The sequence below is a fragment of the Lactuca sativa genome, chromosome 5 (genome assembly GCF_002870075.4).
Source record: "Lactuca sativa cultivar Salinas chromosome 5, Lsat_Salinas_v11, whole genome shotgun sequence".
Taxonomy (NCBI): Eukaryota; Viridiplantae; Streptophyta; class Magnoliopsida; order Asterales; family Asteraceae; genus Lactuca; species Lactuca sativa.
In genome coordinates, this window is record NC_056627.2 from 229,109,366 (window position 1) to 229,130,794 (window position 21,429).

The 21,429-nt window shown below is 41.1% G+C and overlaps 1 protein-coding gene across 1 annotated transcript; it reads right to left on the reverse strand.

Moving 5' to 3' along the window:
* Window positions 1-463: 463 nt before the first annotated feature.
* Window positions 464-1,027, reverse strand: LOC128125956 (secreted RxLR effector protein 161-like). The gene has a single exon (XM_052763614.1). The coding sequence runs from the start codon at window positions 1,025-1,027 to the stop codon at window positions 464-466; it is 564 nt and encodes a 187-aa protein (XP_052619574.1).
* Between the last annotated feature and the right edge of the window lie 20,402 nt (window positions 1,028-21,429).

The window sequence follows — 21,429 nt, forward strand, 5'->3', positions numbered from 1 at the left end:
AATATACAACCGAGACCATACCTTAGAAAAGATGAAGCGAAATGGGCCGAGCGTTCAGTTCATTTCGGTTCCCGAAAAATTCTAGAGCTGAAATAGACCGAGCGTTCGGTTCATTTCGGTTCCCAAAGAATTCTAGAGCCAAAATAGACCGAGCGTTCGTTCATTTCGGTTCCTGAAAAATTTTAGAGCCAAAATAGATCGAGCGTTCGGTTCATTTCGGTTCCCAAAAAATTCTAGAGCCGAAATAGACCGAGCATTCGCTCTATTTCACTTATTCAATTTTAGTGAGAAGAAAGGGGTTTCGGTACTGACTCAGCTTCCATCATTCCCAAGCCTTGGAGTATCTTGTTAAAGCTTGCTTCTGGTAAGGCCTTAGTGAAGATGTCAGCCAGTTGATCTGAGGACTGAATGAAGTGAACTTCAACATTACCATCTTCAACGTGGTCCTTGATGAAGTGGTATCTCAGTGCAATATGATTAGTCTTGGAATGTGGCACTGGATTGTGACATATTCGAATCGCACTTTTAGATTCATAGTAGAGAGGGATATTCTCATGCTTAATCCATAATCTTTAAGTTGGCTTTGTATCCATATGATATGTGATGTACAGGATGCTGCAGCGATGTACTCAGCTTCGGCTATGGAAAGAGACAAGCAAGTTTGTTTCTTTGACTGCCAACTGACAAGTTTACCATCGAGGAACTGGCATCCGCCGGTTGTGCTCTTTCGGTCCAATCCACATCCACCAAGATGAGCATCAAAGAAAGCTAGAACAAAAAAGTCGGATTTTGCAGGATACCAAAGACCGGGAGACGAGGTTCGCTTCAAATACCAGAATATATTTGTCACTGCAATCATATGAGGTTCTCTAGGATTTGCTTGAAACCTTGCACAATAATAGACAGAAAACATTATGTCCGGTCTACTAGCCGTTAGATACATTAGTGACCCTATCATTTGACGATAGAGATTCACATCAACAGCCGGTTTCTCAAGAGATGGAGTCAGCTTTGTGCCAAATGCCATTGGAACCTTTACTTTGGAATCTCCCGTCAGGCCAAACTTTGCCAATAGAGTCTTCATGTATGCTTCCTGATTAATGAACATGCCTTCTGGTCCCTGTCTTATATTCAATCCAAGGAAAAAGTTAATCGGACCCATTGCGCTCATTTCAAACTTAGTCTCCGTCAACTTCCTGAATTCAGTTGTTAAGCTAGGATTCGTGGAGCCGAAGATGATGTCATCGACGTAAATTTGAACTATCATTAAGTGTTCGCCTTCTTTCTTGCGAAAGAATGTTGGGTCGCCGAACCTTGTTTGAATTTTGACATTTTGAGAAAGCGTGTTAGAGTTTCATACCATGCTCTCGGGGCTTGCTACAATCCATAGACTGCTTTATCCAGAATGTAGTAGTGATCAGGATACTTTTCGTTCACAAATCCGAGTGGTTGCTCAATGTATACCGTTTCTTCTTGTTCTCCATTCAAGAAAGCACATTTTACATCCATTTGGAAAAATTCGATGTTTTTATGTGCAACATATGCCAAAAAGATTCTCATTGATTCCAACCTTGCTACTGGAGCGAAGGTCTCTTCATAGTCTATTCCTTCTTCCTGGTAATATCCTTTCACCACCAGCCTTGCTTTGTTGCGAATGACGTTACCATCTTTATATAACTTATTTCTAAAAACCCATTTTAAACTGACTACAGATGCATCCTTTGGTGTGGGAATCAGCCTCCAAACACGATGTCGTTCAAACTCATGGAGTTCGTCTTGCATAGCTTGCACCCAATCAGAGTGATCAAGTGCAACATTTACCGTCTTCGGTTCAACTTTAGAGACAAACGAATTAAACATGCAAAATTCTACTTGAGAGAATAAAGCGTTTTGCTTTGCCTTCATTTCAGAGCGTGTGAGAACACCCTCAGATGATTCACCAATGATTTGAGTTTTAGGATGATCCTTTGTCCATTTTATGAGAGGAGGGTAATTTGGATCATAGGCAGGATCCAGCTCAGCATTGACTTCTTCTTCCAGTTCTGACAAATTGCCTTAGTTATTTGCATTTTCATTCTCCCCCTCAAATGGCGATGTAACACTGTAAATTCTCAAACAAAATTTTCATTTTTAATTTCATAAAACACGTGTCATTTTAAATAAACACCATTTAATAGTCAACAAAGTTTTCAAAACATTATCAAAATCCAGGATTCCCATTCGTAACCCTTTTCTCTGGTGTGTACAATCGAGTCGCTGCCTTCCCGCGATCCTGATAAGAACCTGAAACACATAACACATAACACGGAAAGCACAAAGCTTAGTGAGTTCCCCAAATACCACTCTAACACATAATAGCCACTCGAGGCTGAAACTCTGTCGACCCTCTGGTCAATGTGTCTCGGTGGGGCCCTCCAGCCCCAACTCTCTGTGGGCCCTCTGGCCCTTACTCTAGGGACTCGAAAGTCCCAACTCTGTAACTCTGAATCATGCATATCACATATCACAATAAATCACAACACATAAATAACATGCAAATACACTGGCATATAACTCTCTAGTACTCTGTCACATAACTCTGTTACCACACTAGGTAAAGTATAGTGAGAAGACTCACCTCGAATGATTAACGGCTCCTACAAATGTCGTCGTTGCGGACCACCCTCTACCTCTGAGCCATATCTACAATGATCTCAAATTAGGATCTAAGTCCCAACCCTCATTCTCTAGGTCTAAAGGTAGCCCACTAACTAGTCCATAAATAACCCCAAAACCCATTGGGCCCACCAAGGCCCAACTCTCAAGTCCAAGAGTCAAGCCCAACTCAAGGGCCCAAGGCACATATACATATTCCTCTGGTCGAAATATTTAGCACAACAAGCCCAAACTCCAAGCCCAACACTTAGGGCCCAATATAAGACTTAGCCCAAAAAGTCCACATTGGGTTATGCGGGGCGTACCTCCCTTGGTACGCTCAGCGTACTCCATCGCACACGAATCCTGATCGGGGACACTAACCTAGTACGCGGGGCGTACTAGATTTACGCTCAGCGTACGCCCAGATTTACTTTTTCAACTCTTTTGGTCTTAATCAGATAAGACCATAGCTATACTCTTAGATCTGGATTCCATAAAGGCTCATACTTAATAAAGCTCGTGACTTGAAGCCTTTGCATGGCTGATAAAGTCCCAAACACAAAAATTCTCACTCTTTACTGCCCAAAACTTCCCATATCTCATGCATGGTTTGTTTCCAACATCCAAGGACTCATTTTTATGAATCCTTTCCATTAGAAACTCTTGAAGGGACATGTATTAGGCTGTGGAGATTAACCACTCATAAAGCTCAAGCTTTGGGACCAAAAACCCTAAAATGGTCCAAAAACAAAACTAGCACAATAATAAGCAAGTTCAAAACTTGATACCTCTGGAGGATGCACCAACAAGAGAAGTACATAGATCCAAAAGCTAGGTGCTCAAGCCATTCTCTTTCAAAGTTCCTTCTTCTTCAAAAGCCAAAAAAAACAACAAGTCATCACCCCACTAGATCCATATGAGAAACCCACCAAGATTCAAACTTTGTGCTTTCTGGAGCTAGATCAACATGATTAGGGCTTAGATCCATAAGCTCCAAGCCAAGCAATGTTTCCTCAAGAAACTCCTTTTTCCACAATATGCACCAAAAACTCACTAAATCACCAAAATGCTCAAGAATCACTCAAATGGAGGCTTAGGGTCGATTTCTAGGGTTTAGAGGGATGGAGGCTGAAGGTATTAGGGTTAGGTTATGAGATAAGGACCTTAAATAGGATCCAAGACCCTAAAATAGCATTCAGGTCTGTTTGGCGTATGCCCAGCGTCCATATGGTATGCCCAGCGTACACTGAAGAGCATTTGCAACCCTCCCTGGTCAGTACGCCCAGCGTACTCCAAATTACACCCAACATACTGAGTACGCCCAGCGTACTCTAAATTACGCCCAGCATACTCGGCTAAACCACAAAACTTCTGAAGGCCATAACTTCTTCGTTATAAGTCTGTTTCCGACGATCCTTATATCCACGGAAAGCTAACAAGAAGCCTTACACTTCTATTTACTTTATTCCTCCTAAATACCACTCGAACTCAAATCCAAAATTCATGAAAAGCCAGAACCAGCACCTTAACAATACATTTGGGCTCTAAAGCACAAACCGAACTCTTTTATCACACAACCTACCTCACCTACATCCCAAAAGGGCATAACCTTTCTCTTTCAATGCCTCAAAACCTTCTCATACTCGGATTAAGGCCCACGGGCCTTAAATCACAAAATAATCCAGAACAGGGTGTTACAATTCTCCCCCACTTGAAATAGATTTCGCCCTCGAAATCGCTCCTTATCAACACATAGGTCGAACCCAATGATTCAGGAAGAACCATCGAAAGAACCCCATATCATACAACGATCTCTTCCAAAAACACCTAAACCCAACAGGAACTCCCGACCCCAAAGAAGGACAGACCCTTCTGCCGTTGCGGTACTCAATCCGCCTCTCCAGAACTTGAAAACTCTACTGGTCTGTTTCCCTGCTAGACCACCCTCGCAATATCATCATGTTAATCGCTCATCGAATAACATACTCTAAGGATACTCTACCAATTCTGATTCTCTAATCGATCCGTTCGCAACTCAAAAGGGATGGAAAGGTCATATCCCACTAAGGACCCACTGCCTGAACAACTATCATAACTCTTCTGAAGGAAATGATCCTCAAAATTCTATCCCCAGACACAAGAAAGCGGTCAAGCCGGCTCGGAACGATCTTTTGCACCCTGAATCATAAGCCCTAGCTCTTCTCAAATGTTCCATCCGACACTGAACACCAGGTCAACTCCTGACCCGATGGTTGGACCTTCAAGGGCTACCCACTGCACACCCAATAAAACGACTTACCGGCTTCCTCCTCACAATAACTATCTCGGCCCATCGTGACACACAAGTCACAAAGTTCGCTTTGTCCCAAGCGAATAATAAAATCCCAACTGAAATCGTCTCACCCTCGACCCCTGTCGTTTACTACTCATTAGCTTCATACATCTCATGTTCCGTCCCATACAAACAAACTGACCCACATAGGTCTAAAACATCAGATGACACACAAAACCCCTCAAAAGGAACCCACCTCTAAGCTCAGAATCTCATCTTGCCTTCACATTACACCACTAGAGCCAAATCAAACTCAAGAGTCTGGATCAATGCGAAATTGGAATCACTCGTCCCAATGAAGCTCTCAACTCATAACCCATGAATCGCAACTTTCGCGTACATCACTACATCAAATTCCTTCTGAATGCGATAACCACACCTAAACTCATAATACAACGACTCCCGACCATTGGGGAGACCCCAGTCTCGCCCATGTCCTGTTTACCAGATTCCTACAGACTCTCTGATAAGGCTACCCAAGCCTAGGAACTCCTCTGCGTCATGCTCTGGCTAGTGAAAACTACGGCTCCCCGCAGTTCCACAATGCTCTCTCACTGACTAGTGAAAGCTACGGCTCCCCGTAGTTTCACAATGCTCCCTCACTGCTTGGCAAATATTACGGCTCCCCGCAGTATCGCCACATCATCTCGCTGGCTGGTAGATACTACGACTCCCCGCAATATCACCACACTCTCTCGCTAACCAGTGAATATTGTGGCTCCCCACAGTATCATGACACTCTCTCGCTGACTAGATAGTACCTCGGCTCCCCGCAGTACTTTGATACCCTCTTCCACTCAAGCACTCGGAACCTCAAAATATTCCCATCTCACATATTGAAACACGAAGGAAAGATCACTGACTGAAAACACGTTGTCTAGATTCCGAAGCTGCATCCTCTACTAATCACCACCCAAGCGAAACTACTCATTCCAACTCTGAAATTGGTTGAAAAATCCACAGTTGCCCCTCCTGAACTATAGATCACAATCTATACCTATACCCGCAAATCTCAGCTATTGCACCCTAAACTCATCGACCCAATCTCCTCGAACTCAAAATTTGCAAATCTGAAAAAAAAAATTCGTATCCATAACAAATTCCCTGACCAACGACCAACCGCCGTGGATTCACTCACCCTTTCGAAAGCACATACACATACATCATCTAGCATCGAACCTCACCTCTTTCACCAAATACCCAGGTTTCATGTGTCTGCACCGCAAATCTTCATAACCAATCCTATAACCGCACTTTAACGGATTGTTGATCCTCTCAATAGAATACCCAGTTCTCCCCCACTCAGAGTTCGAACCATCACCAATTGGTATACCAACAATCTATTCCATAGATTGTTTCACCAGGTATCTCACACTTGACTCTTGGAATGTGTCACGTAATTGCTTTAATGATCTTCCCGACGGAAACCGAGAAACTCCACATATCTCAAATTTGACCAAAAATCTCAGAATCCTTCCAGCGTGACTACCTTTATTCATCTCGAAGCCACAAACCGACACACCATCGGGTACCTCACTGCTTCAAATTAAATCTAACTCTCGGTCCAGAAAATGATGCATAATCACACACCTGGACTCTGACTCCTTGACCTGTTTTTGGAAATACTCATAAAATCAATAGACCCCACTCTCATTGTCGATACACAACGTAGACCACGGGGGCCACCGCCCCGATATATTCCTCTTAGCCACCGGGAACTGCCAAAAAATAATACATCACCCTCAATCACCTCTTTTTTCTTATCCATCTTAGTCCCATTAATGATTCTCTCATGGGATAAGAATACCTCGCAGCAAACATACTGCCCAAATACTCTGGTGAAAAGGTCACAACCCCTTGCTACCCCACCGCGTCTACCTCCAACTCTGAAACCGGAAACTCAGTATCCCTCCTGCTCCTTACAGAAAATAGTACAACTTTGGTCACAGAAAGTGTCATCTCTGCTATCGGTCGACTGCTCAGCTCAGACCGCAATCCTCAAAAAAAACACCACCTCTACTTATCCTTGAGTCTTGCGACTCAAAATGACATCTCACCAAAAATTCCTCGGGAACTAACTCGATTTCCCTCTCAAGGTATGGTCCATCGAAATTCATTCAAATTGGCCCTCTGGCCCCATACCCTTTCATATTTGATCTCAGTATAACCAAACATAACGGAATAACTTGTAGAACCGGTAACACTAACCACCCACCACGATCATGGTACTCGAACCAAGTGGCCACCTCTCAGTCTGATATAAATTATGGTGCTCGAACCTTGACATCACTTCTCAATCTACTACCAATCATGGTACTCAAACCTTGACTTCACCTCTTAATCTGCTACCAATCATGGTACTTGAACCATGACATCACTTCTCAATCTGCTACTTAAAATCTCCAGAATACTCCCTACATCAAGTATGGGTCCTCTGCTTTCAGTAGTACGGACCCATACTACCAACCACATCTACCCATACTTTCCACACGGACCATCCCAGATTTCCCTAAGTAGCTACTCAACTTTATCGTTCGTCCATCCCGTTACATGTGTTCGCTCCCTAGCAAAAAGCTCTACCCTGTCAGCACACTCATCTGACTATAGTCACCCCCTAGGCTCTTCCTAGGTTCTCACACTTCCCTGCCATCAGCTGCTGAAGAACTCCTAATGATGCCAGCCGTCTACCTCCTAAATATCGTCATATTCACTTAGTAGCTGACTCCGATCATCGAGATTTCCACAAAGCACGAAGCAAGCAGCATTCGGGCATCGAATAATCTCTATCAGCACGTATGACCACTCTAGGTTACAACTCCGCTTGCTACACTTGTACTCAAAAGATATCACCGAGCTCAAGCAACTCCACCCCTCGCGGGTATCCGACTATCTTCTCAGTAGGCTCCTCAACTGCTCATCTAGGTATTTCTCCTAGATTACTCCTCTACTCAAATCCCTCTCTAAAAGGATTCCTGCTGGATACTCATACTCCGCACATACTCAAAAGCAAATCATAGATAACAGTAACTCCTAGGCTAAGGCATCACAAATCAGGCCACTCTAGCCCTAAAATATGAAGTACCTAGCCTAATCTCTAGCATGCTTAACATATCACATATCATTCATAACACACAACGTAAGGGTATTTTGGGAAATCACCGTTCGAGCGCTGGCTGATTGTACACACTCCTTGATTCCTATTTCTCTTAAAATTCTCTTACTCATTTTTTAGAAAAACTGTTCCTTTTAAAAACTTTTCTCAAATCCTTAGTTTGAGTCCAGACATACCCGAAGGTGTATCCAAATCCCTCAAACCAAGGCTCTGATTCCAACTTGTAACACCGTAAATTCTCAAACAAATTTTTCATTTTTAATTTCATAAAACACGTTTCATTTTAAATAAACACCATTTAATAGTCAACAAAGTTTTCAAAACATTATCAAAATCCAGGATTCCCATTCGTAACCCTTTTCTCTGGTGTGTACAATCGAGTCGCTGCCTTCCCGCGATCCTGATAAGAACCTGAAACACATAACACATAACACGGTAAGCACGAAGCTTAGTGAGTTCCCCAAAATACCACTCTAACACATAATAGCCACTCGAGGCTGAAACTCTGTCGACCCTCTGGTCAATGTGTCTCAGTGGGGCCCTCCAACCCTAACTCTAGGGACCCAAAAGTCCCAACTCTGTAACTCTGAATCATGCATATCACATATCACAATAAATCACAAAACATAAATAACATGCAAATACACTGGCATATAACTCTATAGTACTCTGTCACATAACTCTGTTACCACACTAGGTAAAGTATAGTGACAAGACTCACCTCGAATGATGAACGGCTCCTACAAATGTCGCCGTTGTGCACCAGCGTCTACCTCTGAGCCATATCTACAATGATCTCAAATTAGGATCTAAGTCCCAACCCTCATTCTCTAGGTCTAAAGGTAGCCCACTAAGTAGTCCACAAATAACCCCAAAACCCATTGGGCCCACCAAGGCCCAATAATAAATGGACTCTATCGAGGCCCAACTCTCAAGTCCAAGAGGCAAGCCCAACTCAAGGGCCCAAGGCACATATACATATTCCTCTGGTCCAAATCTTTAGCACAACAAGCCCAAACTCCAAGCCCAACACTTAGGGCCAAATATAAGACTTAGCCCAAAAAGTCTACAGTGGGGTTATGCGGGGCGTACCTCCCTTGGTACGCTCAGCGTACTCCATCGCACACGAATCCTGATCGGGGACACTAACCTAGTACGCGGGGTGTACTAGATTTACGCTCAGCGTACGCCCAGATTTACTTTTTCAACTCTTTTGGTCTTAATCAGATAAGACCATAGCTATACTCTTAGATCTGGATTCCATAAAGGCTCATACTCAATAAAGCTCGTGACTTTAAGCCTTTGCATGGCTAATCAAGTCCCAAACACAAAAAATCTCACTCTTTACTACCCAAAAATTCCCATATCTCAGGGATGGTTTCATTCCAACATCCAAGGACTCATTTTTATGAATCCTTTCCGCTAGAAACACTTAACGGGACATATAATAGGCTGTGGAGCTTAACCACTCATAAAGCTCAAGCTTTGGGACCAAAAACCCTAAAATGGTCCAAAAACAAAACTAGCACAATAATAAGCAAGTTCAAAACTTGATACCTCTGGAGGATGCACCAATAAGAGAAGAACATAGATCCAAAAGCTAGGTGCTCAAGCCATTCTCTTTCAAAGCTCCTTCTTCTTCAAAAGCCAAAAAAAAAAACAACAAGTCATCACCCCACTAGATCCATATGAGAAACCCACCAAGATTCAAACTTTATGCTTTCTGGAGCTAGATCAACATGATTAGGGCTTAGATACATAAGCTCCAAGCCAAGCAATGTTTCCTCAAGAAACTCCTTCTTCCACAATATACACCAAAAACTCACTAAATCACCAAAATGCTCAAGAATCACTCAAATGGAGGCTTAGGGTCGATTTCTAGGGTTTAGAGAGATGGAGGCTGAAGGTATTAGGGTTAGGTTATGAGATAAGGACCTTAAATAGGGTCCAAGACCCTAAAATAGCATTCAGGTCTGTTTGGCATACACCCAGCGTCCATATGGTATGCCCAGTGTACACTGAAGAACATTTGCGACCCTCCTTGGTCAGTACGCCCAGCGTACTCGGCTAAACCACAAAACTTCTGAACGCCATAACTTCTTCGTTATAAGTCCGTTTCCAACAATCCTTATATCCACGGAAAGCTAACAAGGAGCCCTACACTTCTATTAAGTTTATTCCTCTTGAATACCACTCGAACTCAAATCCAAAATTCATGAAAAGCCCGAACCAGCGCCTTAACAATACATTTGGGCTCTAAAGCACAAACCGAACTTTTTTATCACACAACCTACCTCACCTACATCCCGAAAAGGCATAACCTTTCTCTTTCAATACCTCAAAACCTTCTCATACTCGGATTAAGGCCCACGGGCCTTAAATCACAAAATAATCCAGAACAGGGTGTTACAGGCGAACCGAATCCCATGTCAGGTTCAATACTCTCCCCCTCAAATGGACCTTCATGAGTTGGGTTTTTTGATGGATTCTCCACCTAGAAAGGCATGTCGGTTGTTTTTGGTGTATACGAACCCTCCCCCTGGATTGTAGAGGTTTTATTTGGAGGGTCATTTGAAACTGGATATTTGCTAGATTCTGGAGGTTCGCTTGAAGTTTGCTTCTCAGATGGATGTTGAGGCTCTCTACCCATATTTGTTGTAGCTTCGTCGATAATCTTCTTCAAGTTGTCGATTTTGTTATCAATAGCTTTTGCTTCTTAGTGAATTGCCTTCTCTGGTTCATCAAAGAGCAGCATGTACTCTTCAAACATATTGGAAATAGGAACCGAGACTTGACCTAGTTCTGGAAAGATTTCCTTCGTTGGACTTTCGGTTGTTCGCATTTTTTTCACGTAGTTGTCATCAAAATTAACAAAGTAGGTTTCTTCAATCTTCTTTGAGCGTTTATTCAGAACCCGATATTCTTTTGAAGTAAGCGAATAACCAAGAAAGATACCTTCGTCTGCCTTGACATCAAATTTGTTTTGGTTCTCTTTGGAGCTGAAAATAAAGCATCTGGAACCAAACACATGGAAAAACTTTACATTGGGCTTACGATTATTCAAAATCTCGTATGGAGTGATGGAAAATCGCTTGTTAAGGAAGGATCGGTTCTGAGTGTAACATGCAGTAGCAATTGCATCAGCCCAGAAGTATAGTGGAAGAGAAGCGAAGCGAAGCATGGTTCGGGCGGCTTCACATAAAGAACGGTTTCGCCTTTCAGCGATCCCATTCTGTTGTGGAGTATAGGGAGTAGAGAAGTTGTGAGTTACTCCCTTTTCAGCCAGAAACTCTTCGAAGTCTTTGTTTTTGAACTCTAGCCCATTATCGCTTCTTATATTTCTTACCACCTTTCGCAACTGCAATTCCACTTGCTTGATAAAAACCTTCAGCTTGGGAGTGGCCTCTGATTTTTGTTTAAGAAAGAAAACCCAGGTGAAGCGAGAAAAATCATCTACAATAACAAGTATAAACTTACTACCACCAAAGCTTTCGATAGTCGAAGGACCACATAAGTCGATGTGCAGTAGTTCAAGAGGTTCGATGATTTTTGTATTGATACGAGAAGGGTGACTCTTTCTGCTTTGCTTGCCCATCTCGCACGCTGCGCACAGGTGTTCTTTGTCAAATTTAAGAACAGGAAGTCCAAATACGTGATCACCAAGCACCAGTTTATTAATATATTTGAAGTTCAGGTGCGATAGTCTTCGGTGCCACAACCAACTTTCATCTCATTTCGCCTTCGACAGCAAGCATATTGCTGGCATTCCTTTTATTAGGTTGAGATTTCGAGGATACATCTCCCATTTGCGCTCAAATTTCAACAGAACTTTCTTCGTTTGCTTTTCAATTATCTCTGCGCCCTCATCATCAAATGAGAATTTGAAACCGGTTCCCATGACTAGTTGAGAAACACTAATTAGGTTGTGTTGCAATCCTTCCACGTAGGCTATTTTTCGTATTGAGAATTCTTCATAGGTGATCATGCCATACCCTTTGATCGTGTCGTATGAGTTGTTTCCATATTTAACACATCCACCATTCTTAAGGGCCTGAAACTCCCTAAGTTCTTCCCTCCTTCCTGTCATGTGACGAGAGCAGCCATTGTCAGTATACCATTTGTCGTCAAACTGCTCGTCACTGATAACTTGTAAAATTAAGCAGATTTAGGAACCCAAAGTCTCTTGGGCCCTGGTGAGTCTTTTACAGAATAGGGAATTGCAACCGAAAGATCAACCATATATGTTCTTTTTAGTAAAGTGGTCTCCTCTTTTGGTTTGATGGTATACACTTTGATTTTATTTTCAACTTTTTTTAACTGGTGTGTGTTATTGTTAGATGGTTTCACAATTGAGGTTTTCTTTGAAGTCCTAGGGTTAGCTGACTTTTTGGTATTTTGGACTTTAGAATCTGAGACGAGCTTTTCCCTTTCCTTTGATATCCTTTACAGAGTTAGTTTTTGGTTCGGAGTTAGGATGATGGGATTTTGGACCGAAGTTTGACTTTCGTTTCTGAGCACTTGTGTTGGGACCAAAACTAGACTTTCGGTTCTTGGCATAGTAAGAGTTGGGACCGAAGCTTGACTTTTGGTTCTTGTGACCACTATTATTAGGACCGAAACAGGTCGTTTGGTTCACCTGACTGCATGACTGGCAGTGATTGACCTGTGCTTCCTTTTTCATCTTGAGATTAGAAGCTTTTTCAGAGCGAACATAAGTGGGGTTTGGGGATTGCCAAAACTGTTTTCTCTCATTGAGATTATTCATGTATCTTTTGTTCCTCTGCCATTTCTATTCAGCAAGTTGCTCTTGAGTCAAGTGAATGTTGGCCTTAGGCTTCGTTTTCTTCTTATGAGCTTCAGTTGTTGATGATGATACACTGGAAGCTTTCAGTGGTTCGTTTCGTATTTCTTTTGTACCACTTCAACTGGGTTTATCAAAGCTTGAGGGTTTGTTGAGGGGCTCGGGAATGTATCGTACCTTAACTCTCCATGAGGTTTGCTCTGACAGACCAAATGTTTCATCTGCATTATCGATAGGAGCGGACCAGAAGTGGTTATCGCAACTTTCAACATTATCTTTGTCAACCATGGACATCAACTCTGCCGTTTGTTTCTTAGTTACTCCAGTGATTGCATACACTTGGTTTAGTGTAGTTTGCACCTTCTGATAGACAACGGCCTTTTCGTTGAGTTTCTTGGATTTGTCCTTTGACACCCGAGCGTACTCAATCGAATTTTCAGATATGAGTGGTTTTTCTGCATTGGGTTTGCTCTTAAGAGATTCTGAACAATCGACCTCGTCTTCTATGTCGATTTCACTCATCTCACTGTCCTCATCAAATTCAGAAGTGGTTTGTAAATTTATTTTATTTTCTGAACATAACTTGGCGTTGGATGATTCAAACTTCTGTATAGTCTCGGTCTTGATTTTTAATTTGTCCTTTTCGTCCAGTAAATTCTTAAGCATCCATTTATGTTCTTTGGACTCAATGAAAGATTCAATTTCGTCCAGTCCATATTTGTAGGTTATTGAAATCTCATTTGAAGACATTATGGATTCACATTCAGCAATGACTTCGTCTTCCTTAAATTCAAGGAAGGGCAAAATCATTTTACGAATCTTTTTACCTATCTCACAATCTAGATGCAACTGGGTGATATTTGTATATAAGCGTTTAGCAATCAAACAGAAAAGATTTCTTTGTTTTAAAAACTTTAAATTGTCATGTTGCAAATAAATAAGTTCATCCCTCGACCTAATTAACTCTGACTCCTTCAGCTGAATCCATATTCTTCTCTACTCACTCTTGGAAGATTGCCTGCTGAGTTGATCAGTTAGGTTAGAATTCGCTAAGCGAGTTTGCATAAGACATTCACTTAAGTTAGAAAACTTGAATTTTAATTCATTTAATTCTTTTTCAGTGTTTCTTGCTGGTATTTTAAGAGATTCAAGTATTGATTGTACCTTCTTGATCAACGGATCGCAATCGTTGATCCTTTCACTCACAGGCTTAGCAGTGAAACAATTGTCATCCTTTAGTTTCACTTCCTCACGCTCACCTTTGGTTGAATATCCCCTCATCTGTGATACCCCAGCAGACACCATTAAGCACCTCCCTGCTGAATCAGTAACTCCTTATTTTGCCACATAAGCTCTTCCATGCAAGGGTTTGCGTACCTCTTCATCTTCAGAGTCTGTAGACCAGACTTCTACTCCTCCAATCTCATTATCAATAACATTTTCCTGCACAATCAAATTATTCATTGAAACATTAGTTGCTTTCTTCTTCTTTATCTCCTCCAGCTTTCTCATGTAATAAGCTTCGTCATTTCCACCATCTTTCTTCTCATCCATCTTCCTTAACATGCAATCCTTGGCAAAGTGGTTCTTGCCATGACAGTAGTTGCAATCGTACCCAAAGTCTCCCATAATCTTACTTTCCTTCCTTTCGTTGTCCTTTTGAGAGGTGTTCTTGGTTTTTTCTTTCACCTTTTCTGAGTTGTAGCTTCCCTGTCAGTTTCGGTTCTTGTAGACCAGGAACTTTTTGCGAGCAAACTTATTTAGGTTTGTAATCATCATTGCATATTCTTCACTGGAAAGATCACACTCTGACATATTAGATTCCTCCTCTTTTTCTGCTACATTCTTTCTCTTAGAAACAAGGGCCAATGAACCCACACCCGAAACTATCTTCGCTTCCTTTGTCACCACACTTTCATGAGATTTGAGTATACCCGTCAGTTTTTCCAACGAATATGATTTAAATTGCTCATGAGCCTTCACAGTCGAGACCACTGCCATCCATTCGGGCCTTAAGCCATTCATGAAGGTAACTTTTTGTTCGATCACCGTCCTTTCAATATTGTGCTTCATCATCTTGCTGAGCAGATGGTTGAAACGATCGAATGTCTGAATGAGTTTCTCATCAGGTTTTTGTTCGAAACCACCGAATTCAGAGAGCAATAGGGTTTGAATTGAGTGCTCTAGATCCTCATCAGTTGAATATAATTCTTTCAACCTATCTCATATTTATTTAGTTGCTGTGCATGAACGTACCAGACGAAAAGTGTCAGATTGCAAAGCGAATCTGATCATCCTCATGGCTTTAACGTTTCATAACACCTTGTCTTTTTCGTCTTGAATGGTCTTATCTACGTCCGCCAAGAGTTGGTTATACTCTTTTTTAGTCTTGATCATTCTGTTCGTTCCAGAGTGAACAAACGGCCCCATTGTTACTGCTTCCCAGATAAGATAGTCATTGTCTTCAGATCCAACGACATAGTCTTTGAAGTGATGCGCCCATACTTCATAATCTTGAGTATAAAGAATGGGAACCCTTGTAGTGGATCCTATACTGTTGGAGATGTTGATCGAATTGATTTGAGAGTGATCGTGAGACATGATGAGCTTTTTCTTTTAATCTGCTAGAACCGGACTTGTAAAGTTGAAGTTAGGGTTTTATCAAACACAAGAGATACCGTCGACAAGAAGAAGACAGCTTCTATATATTGATAAAATCGGAAACCCTAAAGGATTCTTCAAACAGAAGAGATGTGTATGTATTACACAGTCTCTTGCTCTGATACCAATTGATGAGAATAATGTGCTATAGATCGATAGATTCTAAACAGAAAAAAAAATATTAATCAAGTAAAAAACACAAGAATGGATCAAATGGTGTCGAATGATTAATATCTCACACCTCAGAACAGCTCGATGAAGAACTTTGACTGTAGAGGTGTGCTAGGGCTACAATTCAAAAGCTATTAATGAGAACGATAACCTTAAAGCTATACATGCATGCAATATATATAATCTAACCCTAATGAGAATCGACGGTTAGACAGGCCCAAACCGGGTAAACAAAATGGACTATTAAACGAGCCCAAAGACGCAACACTTAAACCCAACACCCTGGAAACCCTCCAAGGTCTTACACTGGGTCCCATAGGAACCCCCTCATGGTTTTAGCCCACTGTCATGGGAACCCCCACATGGTCTTAGCCTGGAATGCTATAGGAACCCCCACATGGTCTTATATCTAACTGCCTCGGGAACACCCTGGGGTCTTCCATGTAATTATCACATAGACAACTAGCATACCAAATACCACACAATCACCTAGCATACACATATATAACTACTTTCCATGTGAACCCTCGCATGGTCTTCTCATGAATACATAATGTATCAATAGCACATCCACAATAATCATCACAACTAGATGAATGGATCGGCCTTGGTGCCTAAGACCCATTGGTATGGAGAGGAGACTCACCTCGAATGCAGAAGCTACCCAAATGACATCCTTAGTTGCTTCCCTACCGACTTCCCAAGCTATCAATACCAATAAATATACCTAATTAGCAAATTGGGTTCCATACTAAAATCCCTAATCTATACATAGGGTAAAATGACCATTATACCCTTGGCCTAGTATGATCCAATACTGAGGCCCAAGCCCAAACAAAAGCCCAACACTATAATGTCCATAAATCCATCAATGCACCTAATCCGCGAAGTCCTGATGTGTGTAAAACCCACTAGTTTTAAACCTACTTTTAATTATCAAATAACACACAAAAGGCAGTGAACCTATCAATTGTGGTATAGTTCAAGCAAGTAGGGTATCGAACACAGGGAACGGCAAATTAAATACTAAAACCTAATTTATCTAATTTAACTAATAAGTAAGGGTTTTCTCTAGTTTTACAAGACTAGAAACTTACTAATGATTACTTATTAAGCTAGAAAACAACGACTTGACTAGATTCAATAACGGAGAAGTACTTCTATTTAGTTCAACTTAATTAGTCCTATGGTTGATTTCAAGGTAAAAGTGCAATGGATTAATTCTTTTGCTAGTTACCGATTCAATTGATTAATTTCGTATTCACTTCATTAATCCTTAGCAAATAAATCAATTTAAACAATGGCCAGTTGTCTATTTCAATTAAATTTACTAGATATATTATTCGGGTTAAGTTAGACTTGCAGTAGCTAATTAATTTATCTTTTAATTAACTTCTTGTTTAATGGTCATCTCACAAGCTTGCACATAAATTTACTTGATTTTCTTATTAATCCTAGTTTCATGTTCATTACACTAGACATATGACAAAAAGTGTTCACTAAGCATATGAGATTGATAACTAATAGATGTTCATGCTAATTAATTATCTCCCTATTAACAGAAAATCAATTATCATTCATACTCAAGGTTCTTTAGCAAGCTAAAATAACTAGATTAACCAACATAGAATTAATCCTACCAAGAATCAAACCATATTACCAATTTCGTATCCCCAAATAGAAGTTTAAAGAATTTAGCTCATGACTAAGGTAAATAACAGCAAACAAATAAGTTCAAGTTGCTTAATCATGTTGACAAAACAAAAGAAACAAATAGAATGGTGGAATTATGCCTTAATTACTCCCGGAATTGGATTCTAGCTTCCTTGGTCGACTTCTAGGGTTCTTCTGGCTTCTTATTCGCAGCTAAACACTTCTGAATCGTCCCAGAACTTCCTGCTTTCGATCTGTGGAATTATCTTTAAATAAGCGGTCCGACTCGTCGAGTCAAGTGGTGACTCGTCGAGTCCCTCTCACATTCTCCGTATCGCGATAACTATCTGGGATCCCGAGTCATTATCCTTCTGATTCCTCGACCGGACTCGTCGAGTAGCTATCTGACTCGACGAGTAGAAGCTTCTTTTTCAATGTTTTCCTTCTTCATTCCACTCTCAATCTTCTAACCGCTTCTCTTGCTTCCTTTTGCTCCCGAGCTTCATCTTTGGACTAAAAAACATAATTTAACACTTTTAAGTACCTTTTGTCCATAATATGCGATAATTTAGCTAATATATGAATAAAAAACTATACTAAATACACACTAAATATGCACATATCAAAATACCCCACACTTGTCTTTTGCTTGCCCCCAAGCAAAACTGAATTTTAATCACGTTAGAATTACGTATAACAACTCCAATCTAACCCAGCCATTATGCCAAGACCGCAACGCATGCATTTGTGTCTAAAATATTTCCTAACGAACCCCCCCATATTCCAAATACTCACAATCCTCATAAACATTCGCCCACTTTTTCCGAACAATGCTCATTTTATGCATCCCTCCGAATCCATCCCCAGAAAACCTTTTAACCTCAAGGTATTTTTGGTTGAGCAACCCAAGCATACATAATCTAGACAATTACAATATATGATACCACATTGGAGCTCTTTGGAATTCTTCACTTCTTTGACATTAGATCTTTAATTTCTTTGAATTCACCACCTTGTTGTTTGATTTTTGGTATCTTCAACTTTTTGAATTTCTTCGGAATTTTCGATCTTCTAATTTCATATTTTAACTTTGATGCTCCAAAAATTCTTCAAATTTTCTTGTAATTCTCTCTCTCTTTTTTTTTTTTTTTAACATGTAACTCACTTTTTTTTCACTCAAATCCCTACATGCTTAAGCAGGGGCGCTCAACTTCAACCCTTATTGGCTAACGATAATAATTTTCCTGGATACATTTCTGGTACACGATGCTAAACATATTGCATCCTTCAAACTAAGCGAGGTCGTGTTTTTGTCCCATGATTTCACTAGAATAAGGAAGCCACAAATGCACTAGAACGTATATAGGCTCGACTAAACATTTGGGTTTTCATAGAATCATCAACATAATACTAGCATGGAATCCTAATTACTTTTACCAAAATTTTCTAAATTAAGTCCTAAGCAACATTTTTGGTATGCAATTTTTTTAAAATTGACTATCATGTAACCAACCCCCTACCCCACACTTGTGTAATGCAATGCCCTCATTGCATATGATGCATAAAATCATAAAAAAAAAAAACAAAGAGGGTATTGGAACAAACTCCCCTGGATAGTAGTTGCGAGGTTGAACTTCTTCATTTAAAGCTCCATCTTCAATCAACTTTAGACATGGTAACATCTCATCCATGCCTTGGGTGTCAAAACTCGTGTGGGTCGCTCCAAATACGCGGAAATCAGTGTAAAATCTTCAAGAATGGAAATGGAAGAATAGGTGAGCAAGTGAAACCAGCAGCATCATCAAATCCGCAGTCCATCGAGATATAAAATGATCGACTCATCGAGTCTTATAGTGGACTCGTCGAGTACCAGCGCGCCTTCTCAGAATATGTAAAAATACAAAGCGACTCGGCGAGTCGCCTTAGTGCACTCGTCGAGTAGGCCACTGAACGAAAAAACTTGGTATTTTGCAACTGTTTTAGCCTCTAAAAACTTCTTTAACCCTTCCTCACATTTGGACTCAATTGCTCATACCCCCTAGGAACGGACTCGACACTTTGACGTTAAAAACTCGCTTCCTTAACTCGCTCTTACTCTAGAAAACATCATTGCTTTACATCTCTAACCCATCCTAAATAAGCAAGCATAATTCAATCCTGAAAAATACTAAAGCAAACAACCATTAAACATAACAAAATCTCAAAGCATAATAAATAAACAAAACAAAACAAATTAAAATTGTTTGATTAAAAACACAAAAACATCAATCTTCATCTTCCTCATCATCATTAGCGGCTCCACTTCCCCCGGCTCCGCTTCGTCTAGCAGCAATCCTTTCATCCCAAGACGGAATGAATGGGTAATTCCCACCATCAATATGTGGGATATTGAAGTGGTCAAAAAGTCGAATGTGGGATTGATTGCTAAAATTCAGCCCCCTCGCCAATTGATCCTACATCCGCCTCATCTCTTCATTGTACCAATCCATTGGTACATCTTCATTTTCGACTGGAATTACTGGCGGCTCGTTCTCCACATCCCGTTCTCTTCTCGATCTCACCCTCCTTCCCGGTGCATCGGGACCAACAACGGGGTCATCATTTGGGATGGCATAATGGCCACCACCATAGTCTTCGATTATCCTTGCTCGTCGGAAAAGAATGGGGTTAAACGGGGGTGTTGGGATCATTGTCATGAAGTTCCAGGCTCCGCGGTTCATCAACCCGAATGAATTCGCCAATCGAGTGACAAACATTCCTCCATTGATACGGGAAGTTTTTCGATCTTTGACCGCACCCTCCGAAAGGTATGAAGCAATACACCATGGAATGTTGCAAAAGACGTCGGGTGTTACTATGCTCCATAAATAGAAAACATCAAGGTTGGAGACCTTGTCATCGTCTTTCCTTTGGTTGATGGTGGAGGAAATAAGGCGGTGAATGAGGCGGTGAGTCGGGGATCGGATGCTCCCTTTTTGTGCAGACTTTGGGATGTAGACTTTGTTTCCTATGGTATTCCACCAACCCGTGCTCGTGACTCCATCGGGGAACGCCATATGAGTATTTGCCAGGAAAGCCCGAAAGATGTTTGTTGTCACTAAGGGTTGATCATAAATCCCTAGTCGGCAGGCAAGGTCCACCACCGAGCATTGACGATACTCGCCCCCAAGACAAAAAGTAAAGCTCGTCGGGTGATACACATCCACTCCCCCGGTGAAAGACACCGTGGAAAAGAATTCTAAACATAGTTCCAAATAAACCGGTTCTTGAATACGGAAGACCCGGCTCCACCCATCACACACCATACTGTCGCCTTCATGTTGGAACTCCTTCAAAAGGTAAGGAGCTAGTTCTTCTTCATAGCTAACACTCTGCAGCCATTCCCAATCAATTCTGTTCGGTACATACACCTCCTTCTTCTTGATGTCGGAGAGCTTCTTCTTCCACTTCCTCATTGTTGAAGCGGATTCAATTTGCGGGAAGTTTAACCATGGAAACTCCCCTTGGCTACTAGTTGAAGATTGTCCTCTTCTGAACATGATTTCTGCAAAATAAACACACAAAACCCAGTGACACAGAAAATATTTAAAAACTGAAATGTATCTGTAAATCGACTGGACTCGTCGAGTCCATGCCCGACTCGACGAGTCGCGCAACCTGCACGAGTCAGTCGACGGGTCGCATAAAATTGGACCATAAAACTTGTAATTTCTGTCAAGGGTTTTTGTTCAAGGACTTCCTACTAAGTAATAAGGTCAAACTAAGCATTCAAAACAACAATATTCATGAAAAATTGAAACCCTAGAATTTCATTACTTTTCAAAAACGGGTTTTTCATGCAATTGCAGATATATATGGCCTTATAATCTCATTCTTTCTGGAAATCAAGAAGAAAGTTGTTACCTTTTGAGTTTAAACCTTGAGAAATTGGAAGAAGATTTGAAGATTTCTTTGAATGCTTGAGAGTGTTTGCGAATGGGGTACCCGGCGAGTGTGGTGTGGAAACTGAATTTTTAGGGTTAAAACCCTATTTACCAGATGTAAAAGTAATTTCGAAATTAT

Coding starts and splice junctions, on each gene's coding strand:
- LOC128125956 (XM_052763614.1), bottom strand. CDS start 1,027: ATGGCATTTGGCACAAAGCTGACTCCATCTCTTGAGAAACCGGCTGTT.